We start from the raw sequence: 11,595 nt of genomic DNA, 5'->3' as shown, positions 1-11,595 counted from the left end.
TCAGGCCTGGACTGGGGTCCCACGAAGGCAGAGGAGTCAGCCCGGGTCTGGGCAGGGGGCCGGGTTGTGGGCAGGGACGGGGTGGAGGCCGGGGTACGTGCGCAGGGGCCCGGCAGCGGGGAGGGGAGGTGGGCAGGGGGCGCGGCCGCGGGGGTGGGCGCAGAGCGGGTCTCGCGGTGTCCGGGCGGCTGGAGGCGAGGGCGTCGCCCCAGGCAGCAGGCGCGGGGTCTGTAGGGGCGCCTGGGTCCCCGCCCCCGCTGGCCGCGCCGGGTCGCGCGTGGGCGCGGCGGGCGCCGATTGGCTGGCGGGAGCGCGGGCGGGGCGGGCGGCGGCGCGGAGGGGCCGGTCACCCCGCAGCCCGGCCTCGGCCTCCGCTCGTCGTCGCCCCGCCCGCGCGCACGTCCCCCCGGCGGCCACCATGAGCACAGGCCTGCGGTACAAGAGCAAGCTGGCGACCCCAGGTGAGCCCGGCGCCCGCCCGCGCGCGCGCGCGCACTCCTTTGTCCCCGCCGCCCGCACGCCTCTCACCGTGTGTCTCGGTCTTTCCCCCGCCCGCCGGCCCGGGCCCGGACCCCGACCCGACCCCCGACCCCACCCGACCCCGCAGAGGACAAGCAGGTACGTGTGCGCCGTCGCTCACCTGGCCCGCTGTCACCCATTGTGCCACCAACGCGCGGCGCCCCAACGCGACCCCGCCCCCGCCGGCCGTCATCCCGCTCTGTCGCGATAACCGATAACCGATTGTCAGCCTGGGCAGTGCCGCCAACCCGGGGCTGCAGAGGGGAGGAGCGGCCGCAGTGCCTCCGGGCCTGGCTCCTGACCCTCGAGGCATGGCGTGCGCTCCTCCCCGGATGGGGGATGGGCCGGGTGCCCCTCTCCCACTGGTCCAGCACCAGCCTCTCTTTGCTGACCTGGCCCGTGGCCGTGTGCTGGGGGTCCTGTGTGAGACCATGGTCATGAAAGGCCACGGGCTGGGGGGGAGGGGTTTGAGTCCACCAGCCAGGGCCAGTCCCTGAGCAGCCCCACGGGGGAACCTCTGGCCACCCCACCCAACTTCTCTGCATCTTATGCCTCCTCTCCACACACACCAATGTGAGTGGGCTGATCTGTGGCCAGGCCTCTTCCCCAGACTGGGAGTCTCCAGGGCCTGGTCTGAGTCATCCCGGTGCCCAGCACCAGTCTTCAGATCTAGGGGGTACAAACCGATTTCTCAAAGGGCCGGCCTAGACCCCAGCCTCCAGGAATAGAGGGTCGGACAGGAGGCTGGCCTGGGTACTCGCTGTGAACCTAGCTGAGGTCAGGTTTAAACAGCTAGGAGACCCCAAGAGGGCGTGGGGGGGTGGGTAACCGGGGGGAGCTGGGGGTTCTGGGGCAGCCCTGCTGGGGGCCTCTCTGGCTTGAGCTCAGCCATGTTTAGGGCAGAAAAGAAGAGCCCAACTCTGGCATCAGGGTGGCCTTGGCAACCCTCGTCTGGGATGGGGGCTCACACCCTGGGTGGATGCTGGGTGGAACCCGAAGTCTTGGCCTAGGTGCGGCAGGCGGGCCAGGAGTGGCCCAGCAGGTGGGGTGGGGGCTGGGAGTCACTCCTGCCCAGTGCCAGGCCCCTAGCAGGGATACGCCCCACCCTGGGACGGGTGAGGCTCACAGGGAGGGGCCACGACCACCTCATCCTGCCAGCAAGGGGCTCCCCGGGGAGCCCGGGACAAGAGCTGCCTCCCCATCATGGCGGGTCAAACAATGAAGGAGATGCAGGGACACACTGCCACCAAGCTATTGTTCAAGGGAGAGAAAGAGGGAAGGCCTGGGAGACCAGCCCCCCTTGTCCTGGGCCTGCGGGCACTCAGGGACCCCCCTGCTGAGGCTCGAGCCCCTTCAGGCCTGTCTACCCCTCCTGGAGCTCAGCTAGGACCAGCCTTACCTGTCCCCTGCTCCTAGGACCAGAGGGAGAGAGCATTATGCGGGTGGGGTGTGGGGTTCCCTGGGCGCAGGGCCAGGGAGCCCGGTGTTTGGGGAAGGCTCCCCGTGGGTCTGGGGGAGCCGGAAGCCTGCAGTAACTTTGCTGTTCCATGGTTGGTGTTACTGAGACTCAGTCTGTCTGCACTCTGGGAAAGGGGGCAGGGGAGCTCTGTGGGCCCCCTCTGTGCCCACCCATCTCAGACACTGGGGAGGGCTCTGGTGGTCCTCTGTGCTCCCTCCTCCAACTCCCACCCCATCTCTAGCAGTGGTGGGGCCTTCACTGGCTCTGGCAGCTGGGGTGGTTCTAAGAATGGAAATGCCTCGAGAGTGTCAGGCACCAGGAGGAGGTGGGGAGGAGGTGGGCGCAGCAGTGTCTGTGGCTCGGGAAGTCCTGAGGAGTATTTGTTGTGCCTCGGGGGCCAGAGAAAGGGAGTGGAAGGGCCCCTTCCTTGGGGATCCCCCAGGGAATCCCCAGGCCCCATCTGGACGAAGTCAGGGGACAGGGCAGGCAGGCAGGGAGCTGGTCTTGTCCCCCTGACCCGGACCTCCACTGAGGCTGTGCCTTACCGATGGGGAAACTGAGGCCTTCTGGGGGCAACGAGCCCATCAGGCACCAGGCTGTGGGGTGCCAGCTCTGTCTGTCCTCCTGGAGATGCCCTGGGCCCGAGATGTCAGCCTGTCTGGGCAGGAAGTGGGCTGAGGGGCCATGTCTAAATTGGAGCCGGGGGTGGAGGCTGGGTGGGACTCAGCCCCAAGGCCCCTCGCAGGTCTGCGTGGTGGAGGGCTGGGGCCAGCGCAGAGGCTTTCTCAGAGCCAGGGCTGGGGGCGGGCTGGGGAGCTGGGGCCTGTGGCTCCCCCCCCTCTCGGATGAAAGGCTCCCCTGTTCCCAGCAGCGGGCCCACCCCTCCTCCCCAGGTGCCAGCGGCCTCCAGGCCACACAGCAGCAGCATGAGCCTAGACAGGGGGACAGAGGCCCCTTAAGCGGGGAGCCAAGAAGGGAGGGCCTAGGTGGGGGAGAACTGTGGGGCCTCCCGTTCCCACTGACGCACAGTCCAGGGACACGTCTCTTTGGATCCCCAGCTCCTTTGCAGGCCTCCCTTGCCACCGGGCTGGTGCTGGCTTGTTCAGATTCTGGTGGGTCCTGCGGGTAGGGTCAGTGAGGAAGGGTTTGGGGGCTCAGGAGACCCCTGTGGTCCCTGGAGTGGCCGCACAGGTGTGAGGGCTGAGCTGGCTGGAGCCCTACAGGCCTTGTGTTGCCCAGTCCTGTAAGTGAGAGCAGGGTGGAAGCTCAGAGGGAGTGTCCCCCTTAGGGGGAAGGGTTCACTCCAGCACCCCCTACCTCTGCTGGCAGCGGCTGTCTGCGGGCAGAGGTGGCAGCGCAGGGCTGGCCGGCGGGTTTGTGGAGCTACGCACTGGCCACAGCTTCCAAGTTTGCAGAGGTGGGGTTAGGGGTTGGGCATCTAGTGCTCTGATCGCTCCCTTCCCCAAACGTAAGCCTCCGCGGGCCTGGGTGGGGAGGTGGGCTCTGCCCTCGCAGGTTCCCAACTTCTCTCGGCGGCCACGGCGGTAAGAATTCTCCAGACACACGCGCACACACGCGAGGGGCGGGCCGTGCATCGGTGGGTAGCTGGGGGCGCCTCTGTGACACCGCCGCGGGAGAGTAGGGGGACCGGGCGGGCTCCCGCGGGCGCACGCGTGGATGGGGGCGTACTCGGGCGCCCTCTGGCAGGCGGGACGCGGCAGCGCAGACCCGGCCGTGGACCCGGTCCCCCGCCCACCCGGCTGTGTAGTCGCTGGACTGACGGCCTGAGCCGCGCCGCTCCGCGCGCAGCCGCCCGCCAGCCCGCCGAGCTGGGCCCTGCCCTCCTCAGCTCCGTGGCTCCGCCCGCGCGGCCCAATTTCCAGGCGACTGTCTCCCGGAGACCGCGCGCTCTTCTCCGGCGCGAGGGCCCGCCTGTGCCAGGGGCAGGCCCGCCTAGGGCCGGCGAGCGGCTTGGTGGCCTCGGGGTCCCGGCATCGCGTGAGCGCCGCCCCTCCGGGCTTCGGTTCCCGCGTCCGTAACCCGTAACCCGTAACCCGGGGGCGAGAACAGGGCCTCGGGGCCGCACAGCGCGCGAGCCCCTGGCGCACAGCTACGCCGGGTGGGCCTGACGCACTCTGGGCCCCAGCGCAGCGGGCAAGGTCCCGGGGTCGCTGCGATGGACTCGCTGGCGGCACCCCAGGACCGCCTGGTGGAGCAGCTGCTGTCGCCGCGGACCCAGGCCCAGAGGCGGCTCAAGGTGTGTGTGGAGAGGGGAGCGGAAGGTGGGTCAGCTGTGCGCCCGCCCCCCGCGCACGGACTGGGGATGCGACGGGAGCCGCAGGGCCGGGGTCCTGGGGTGGGCGCCGGAGGCCGCGGGAGGCTGGGCGCCGCTGTCTATAAATAGCCCCTGCTCCGCCGTCGCCGCAGCCAGCCACCCCCGCGGCTGGATCGGGGCCAGACGGGGCCTCCCACCCCTTACACTCGGGAGGGGTGAGTATTGAGGTGGGGGCTTCTCCAGCCTCTGAGGGCCTTGGGCGTGTGTGAGGGGTCTGGGTCCTGGTGCCCTCTGCCCACCGCCCAAGGGGGGACACCGCCTTGCCCGCTGTGCCTGCCACCTCCCTCCACACGCACACAGACTCCATCTCGGTCCCTGCGAAGCCCTCGCGGGCGCCTCCACCCTCCACCCCCACCTGCCTTCCACCTCCAGGGCCTTTGCCCACAGGCCCTCACCCACTTCTGCCATTGAGATGCCCCCTCCCTGGGGACTCTGCCCTGCTGCCCCCTGGCCTGAGCTGGGTAGGGGCCAAGGCACCGGGCTGCCCCAGGAACCCCAGCGTGCCCCTGACCCGCCCGCCCCCGCCAGGACATCGACAAGCAGTACGTGGGCTTCGCCACACTGCCCAATCAGGTGCACCGCAAGTCTGTGAAGAAGGGCTTCGACTTCACGCTCATGGTGGCGGGTGAGTGGGCCGGCCTCCAGGGCGTGGGGTGGGGCACTGGCAGCCAGGCTCTGTCTGGGGCCTGGGACCTGACCCAACGTCCTCACTGCACCTGTGGGCAGGGGAGTCGGGCCTGGGGAAGTCCACACTGGTCCACAGCCTCTTCCTGACTGACTTGTACAAGGAACGGAAGCTGCTCAGTGCTGAGGGTGAGTGGGCCCCACGCGGCCCTGGCGCTGCCACCATCCCCTGCTGGGTGACCTCTCCAAGGGCTCCTTCCAGGTCCAGCCCTGCTCCTCTGTCCCCGAAGCATGGGTCTCCCGTTCAGGGTCCAGATCACCGCCGGGCCACATAGCCAGGGATGAGAACAAGGGTCTGGGCTGCCCGGGGTGGGAGTGAGGGTCACAGAGGGTCTGTGAGGGTCTGTCCCCCCACCCGCCTTGCCACAGAGCGCATCAGCCAGACGGTCGAGATCCTGAAGCACACGGTGGACATTGAGGAGAAGGGGGTCAAGCTGAAGCTCACCATTGTGGACACACCAGGCTTCGGGGACGCCGTCAACAACTCTGAGTGGTGAGGAAGGCCTGCCCGGTCTGCCCTGGCCCCTGGCCACCAGCCACCAGCCTGGCCTCATGTGCCCCCTGCCCCCAGCTGGAAGCCCATCACCGACTACGTGGACCAGCAGTTTGAGCAGTATTTCCGGGACGAGAGTGGCCTCAACCGCAAGAACATCCAGGACAACCGTGTGCACTGCTGCTTGTACTTCATTTCCCCTTTTGGGCACGGGTAGGTGGCTACCCCGGGCCAGGGGTGCGGGTCCTGCCCATCCCTGCGGCGCCCCCTCCCACCACCACCACCCCATGAGCCCCTCGCCCCGGCTGCTCTCCACAGGCTGCGGCCAGTGGACGTGGGCTTCATGAAAGCCCTGCACGAGAAGGTGAACATCGTGCCCCTCATTGCCAAAGCCGACTGTCTCGTCCCCGGTGAGATCCGGAAGCTGAAGGAGCGGGTGAGCCTGTGCGGTCGCGGGGCGCAGCGGGGACTCTGGTGGGGCCAAGGGCACCAGCCCCTCACCTGATGGCCCTTGCCTGCCGCAGATCCGGGAGGAGATCGACAAGTTTGGGATCCACGTTTACCAGTTTCCTGAGTGTGACTCGGACGAGGACGAGGAGTTTAAGCAGCAGGACCGGGAACTGAAGGTGAGGCTGCAGCACTGGGGGTGAGGGGCCCAGAGGCCACTTTACACCAGGTCGGGAGGAGGGCCCGGGCCCAGGTCTGACCTGGGGGGCAGGAGTGTTTTGTCCAGGCCGTAGAGTCTTCACCTGGGGCTGGGGCTAGGGCGGCCCAGGTCCCCCGCTGGCTTGTGTAGTTGGGTCCCCATGTAGTTAATAGGTCATGGAATGCTTGCCAGGATCTAAAGGCACAGCCACTGGCCAGGCCCCCACCCTGGCCCTTCTCTCAGCCCCCTCGCCATGCTTCACCCACAGAAGGGCCTAGTCCAATGGTCCCAGGCCTGTGCATGTCCTGGCTCCCAGAATTCTGAGCTCCGGGGGGAGGGGGGGTGGCTTTGAGTGCCCCGGGGGTTAGAGTGGTGATGGCAAGCCCAAGCTCGGGACAGGTGGCCACCGAGCCAGGAGCAGGGTGGACCTTTCACCCCGAAGTCAGCAGGGGTATCACTAACAGGAGGCATGGGCTCTGCCCTGGGAAAGGAATGGGGAGGCACTAGATGGAGTGGCTGTTGGTGGTGGGGGTATCAGGAGGGGGGGTACATCTGATGGGCACGGCCCAGCAAAAGCCCTAAGGTGTAAGCTGTACCAGTTCTGGCTTCAGCTGGCAACAGAGAGGCCAGAGGTGGGGACAACAGGGTCTCTTTGGGGAGAGCTTGTTGAGGGTCATTGTGGAGGGGCGGGCCAGGTGCTTAGTGCCCATGCCCCTCTCCCACCACTGACCCCACACCCATGCTAACTGGGAGTGAGCCCTTGCACCTGCCCCCCCAGGAGAGCGCACCCTTCGCTGTCATCGGCAGCAACACGGTGGTGGAGGCCAAGGGGCAGCGGGTCCGGGGGCGTCTGTACCCCTGGGGGATCGTGGAGGGTGAGTCGAGGCCTGGGGCACAGCATTTGGGTGGGAAGGCTCCCCTGGGCCGGCGCCTCACCCACCGCCTGCCCCCGCCCACAGTGGAGAACCAGGCACACTGCGACTTCGTGAAGCTTCGCAACATGCTCATCCGTACACACATGCATGACCTCAAGGACGTGACATGCGACGTGCACTACGAGAACTACCGAGCGCACTGCATCCAGCAGATGACCAGGTGCGTGACCCACCCGCCCTCGGACCTGCCCTGACCCCCACCCAGAGGTGTGGGAGCCACAGGGTATCGAGGGTCAGCCCAACCCCCAGCAGCTTCTCCCTGGTGTCCACCCTGCAGCAAACTGACGCAGGACAGCCGCATGGAGAGCCCCATCCCCATCCTGCCACTGCCAACCCCCGATGCTGAGACGGAGAAGCTCATCAGGATGAAGGATGAGGAGGTTGGTAGGCAGCAGGGGAGGAGCAGGGGCTGGGGGTGGGGACAGGGCCAGGCCCGTCCCATCGCACTTCTCACCCCACCCTCCGTTGTTCCTGCCCCGCCCCCCTAGCTAAGGCGCATGCAGGAGATGCTGCAGAAAATGAAGCAGCAAATGCAGGACCAGTGACCCCACCACAGCCCCACTTTTCCATGGATATACTGCCAGTTTCCAGGCTGGCCCTTCCCACCCCTGGACCCCGACTGGCCTGGACTCGACACCGGATTCGTCTGGATCGCTAACAGGCCTGGACACAACCCCAATTGCAGAGTGGCCCAGACCTGGACTTTTTCCTACTGTTCCTGAACTGACCCAGAGACGCGGGGTCGCAGCCCCCAGCCAGCCCTAATTTATTCTCAGCATCAGCCCCTCCCGTCATTTGTGTCTGCTTCCAAGGGGCCTGGACAATGGCCCCCACAGCCAGCCCTCTCTGGCCTTGGGGGAGCAGGAGCTAAGTTGAGTGGTGACTTCTGAGATCTCCCCCCAACCCAGAAGGTCACAGCACTTAGATTCCAGGCCCTACTCAGATGGGCAGGTAAACCAAGGCAGAATAGGGGAGCAGGTCCGCAGAATCCTGGGCCTATTCCCTGCGCAGGGCTGCAGAGTGAACTTGGGAGCCCTCACTTTGTGCTGAGGTGGGCCAGGTCCTTCTTACCTCCTCACCCACTCACCAGGTAGCTCAGCGGGCAGGTTGGACAGCCGAAGCAATTAGGATCCCTCCAGACCTTAGGAGGCCAGCTGGCTGCTGGGGAGGAATAATGGGGCTGCCTACGCCCCTCCCCCACGGCCATGGCCCGGCTCCAGGAGCAGTGGGTGGTGGGCAAACTGGCAACCCCCATCCCTGGACCACCCTTCCCTGTTGGTCGCTGGAGGCCTGTTCCCCGCAGCAGCACTGTTGCCCCGGGTTCCTGAGCCCCTGGTCCCCCATCCCTCCACCCGCATGATCCCTGCCCCCAAGCCCCATTCTCCAGTTTGTTCAGTTGTGAATGCTGTGTCCTGTCCTGGTGACGGGAGAACAATGTTGGTGAACGTCGAAGAGGGTGTCCGAGTGCTCCGTGCGCCCCTGGGAGCGAGTGGGGCGGAAGCCCGGTCGGCCGGCAGCCTGGCGATAGCGCTCTATCTGCGCTGCCGGCTTGGCCTACTGGTTATTTGCGACGGGGCTGTGGTCGGTTCAGCGGGTGCGCCGGGGACTGGCAGGGGCGGGGCGGCTTTATCGCCCGGTTCTGCGGCTGCTGCCTGGCGCTCCAGAGCTAGCTGGACCGCTGTCCTCTCGCCATGGGCTCCGGTGAGTCTGGGGTCTGCCCGGGCCAGGCCGCTCCCTGAGTAGAGTCCAGTGGGGAGGTGCTCTGTCCTCTGGGCTGTAGTCGGGAGAGGTTTGGGTCAGACTTAGAGGGCACTTCCAGCCGGTGCCGGGCTGTCGGGGTGGAGAGGCTCGCGGGTGATGGGGGGCACGCGGGTGCCCCGGGACCCCGCCCAGGAGCCCCAAGGGCCGGGCTCACCGCGGCGCTTCCCTTCCAGGGCCGCGCGGGGCGCTGAGCCTAATGCTTCTGCTGCTCGCGCCGCCGGGCCGCCCGGCCGCTGGCTGCCCGGCCCCGTGTCGCTGCGCGGGGACGCGCGTGGACTGCGGGCGCCGCGGGCTGACGTGGGCTTCGCTGCCGGCCGCCTTCCCGCCAGATACGACCGAACTGGTGCTGACGGGCAACAACCTGACGGCGTTGCCACCAGGGCTGCTGGACGTGCTGCCGGTGCTGCGTGTCGTGCACCTGGGCGCCAACCCCTGGCGCTGCGACTGCCACCTGGTGCCGCTGCGCGCCTGGCTGGCAGGCCGGCTGGAGCGCGAGCCCTACCGCGACCTGCGCTGCGCCGCGCCCCCCGCGCTACGGGGCCGCCTGCTGTCCTACCTGGCGGAGGAGGAGCTGCGCGCCGCCTGCCCGCCTGGCGCGCTCTGCCGCGGGGCGCTAGCGGCGCAGCTCCTGCTACTCTGCCTTGGGCTGCTGCACGCGCTGCTGCTGGCGCTGCTGCTGGGCCGCCTGCGGAGGCTGCGCGCCCGCGCCGCGCGCCGGTGGCCGCTGACTACCCCGCTGGCGGAGGAGCCCGCGACCCCCGAGCCGAGCGACTGGCGCTGAGCCGTGCGGCCGGCCCGCTGACGGCCCCCCGCTCCGGCCGCATCCTCCGCCCACACGATCTCCCAGACGCTCCCCCCACCGCGGCCGCGCGCAGGGGCCCCACTGCTGCGCGCGCACCGCTGGCGACACGCTCGCACCCCCTGGACTTGGATGCCGAAGCGGGCCCGGGGCGAGCCGCTGCCCAGACCAGTCGAGCCCCCCACGCCATCTCCAGTGCGAATAAACCCTGCTCTCCATCCGACCGATCTCTGCACCGTGCGACTCGGAATCCCCCCCTCAAACCCAGAAAGAGCTCCGGGGATGATTCAAGGGGACACATCGCATGTTCATACACCCAAAATCACCTTCTGGGGTGCGCACAAGGTCTGGGAGTGAACTCACCTGCCACCGACTCTCCCAGAAGTTCTAGTGAGAAGGCACAGAAGAGCTGGAAGTACAGTGCCCACACTGGCGGGAGTGAGGACACAGGGGACAGTGAGGACAGTGGACAGTGAGGACACTGTGGAGCAGTGAGGACACTGGACAGGACAGTGTGGGGACGGTGAGGACCCCACAGGAAGTGTAGTTGCCAGAAAGAGCAGATGCTCAGAGTGGCGGTTTCCGGGAGTCAGTGAGGGTCTTCCAGGTGGCTCTGAGGACAGTCCAGGGTGTGAGGTTTCCCTGAAGGCAGTGACTGCGCCACACAGGCAGCTTTCAGGGTATCAGGGGTGCACTGGGGATGGTGAGGGCGGTCGAGTGGCCCAGCAGATGCTTCCGGGGCATCTGAGAGAGAAGTTCTGGAGGGCAGGTGAGGAGGGAGCGAGCGTTGTGAGCTGGGGTCCACGTAAAGTTCCCTGCAGGGGTGAGGAGGCACCTGGGGTTGCAGGTCTCTGAATTGTGTCCTCCACCTGGCCGCCGCCTCCTGCAGGAAGGCACCTCTGACTGTTTCTCAGTCCCTGTCTCCCCGTCCCAGCCCTGGATCCAGGCTGAGCCACCAGGGCCTGGAAATCCTCTGTGGGTGTCCCAGTGAGGCTCAGGTGCTAATGAGGGCCTGGCGGACCCAAAGAGGGCCTGATGCATTTCCCACTATTGGGGTCCTGCTCCCGCCCTAGGTGTGGCCCCCACCTGTCTGGCCCTGTGAATAATGAAGGCTGCTTGCTGTTCACCCCAAACAGGACCCTGACAAGGAGCCTCGGGCCTGAGCCCCAGCTGCCTGGCACAGGAAGGCCCCCGGCTCCTCTGACCGGGTCGGGGAGGCTGCCACTGACACGGCCTTTGTCCTGGCCTTTGTGGGACAAGACAGATGGCCCTCCGGTCAGGCTGATGCTATCTCAGGGCTGCCGGTGGGACGTGAGGCAGGAGCCACCCCCTCCTTTGTGGGCAGGTGCATGGCATCCGGCCCATTGTGGGCTGCAGTTGACTGTCTGGCCGTCCATCCAGCCTTATCACCACATCTGGGACAGCGGCCCCTTTTGTACAAATAAACTGCCACCCTACCTCCCCAGGGAGTGTCCCAGAGCCCCTGGTGTGGGTCAGAGGCCACCCCCTAAATTCAGCCCCAATGTGGTGCAGGAAGCGGGTGTCACCCCTACTTTCTAGAGGAGGAAACCAGATCCCAGAAGCGGGTCTCCCTGCTGGGCCCCAGAGCTTTCTCCATGGCTGCACTGGGAGCAGAGCTGAAACCAGGCCCCTGGGACCCACTCTCCTCCTCACTGAGGACTTTGGGGGGCAAATGCAGGGCCCAGAGAAAGTGGCCTTGGGGTCCTAGGTGACCCCAAGCTAAGAGAAGGAGGCCCCCCTGGGCCATGGGACAAGGTCCCAGCACGAGCTGTGAGAAGTGGTGAGCAGGAGCCCAGCTCCACGGCCAGTGTCCTGCTGAGAGGGTGGGCATGAGGGCCCCGAGGGCCAGGAGATGCAGAAGACTGGAGCTTCTTTGAAAGAGGGAAAAGGCTGGCATCACAGTGTGGTCAGACTTAAGGAAGAACTTCCCACTCGGACAACGG

General features: G+C 67.1%; 2 protein-coding genes across 6 annotated transcripts; both read left to right on the top strand.

Annotated features, from left to right (window-relative positions):
- Positions 1–347: 347 nt before the first annotated feature.
- Positions 348–8,523, top strand: SEPTIN5 (septin 5). 5 transcript variants are annotated; one of them, XM_004275996.3, is made up of 12 exons: positions 348–461; positions 608–618; positions 4,842–4,938; positions 5,040–5,126; positions 5,367–5,490; positions 5,569–5,703; positions 5,809–5,926; positions 6,015–6,116; positions 6,915–7,011; positions 7,096–7,231; positions 7,349–7,451; positions 7,560–8,523. In XM_004275996.3, exons 1-12 carry the CDS (start codon positions 419–421, stop codon positions 7,614–7,616), a joined length of 1,110 nt encoding a protein of 369 aa, XP_004276044.1. In that variant the 5' UTR covers positions 348–418; the 3' UTR covers positions 7,617–8,523. The 5 variants fall into 5 exon arrangements, with proteins under 5 accessions (XP_004276044.1, XP_049554191.1, XP_033295448.1 ...); XM_049698234.1 differs by lacking the exon at positions 608–618 and having other exon boundaries at positions 354–461; XM_033439557.2 differs by lacking the exon at positions 5,040–5,126 and having other exon boundaries at positions 368–461.
- A 108-nt stretch (positions 8,524–8,631) lies between these two features.
- GP1BB (glycoprotein Ib platelet subunit beta) lies at positions 8,632–9,854 on the top strand. The gene is made up of 2 exons (XM_012535252.3): positions 8,632–8,772; positions 9,006–9,854. The coding sequence occupies exons 1-2, from the start codon at positions 8,763–8,765 to the stop codon at positions 9,611–9,613; spliced, it is 618 nt and encodes a 205-aa protein (XP_012390706.1). The 5' UTR covers positions 8,632–8,762; the 3' UTR covers positions 9,614–9,854.
- The last annotated feature ends 1,741 nt before the right edge of the window (positions 9,855–11,595 follow it).

The sequence above is a fragment of the Orcinus orca genome, chromosome 15 (assembly GCF_937001465.1).
Source record: "Orcinus orca chromosome 15, mOrcOrc1.1, whole genome shotgun sequence".
NCBI classification, from domain to species: domain Eukaryota; kingdom Metazoa; phylum Chordata; class Mammalia; order Artiodactyla; family Delphinidae; genus Orcinus; species Orcinus orca.
Note: the sequence above shows the minus strand (reverse complement) of the source record. Positions and strands in the feature narration are given on the sequence as shown.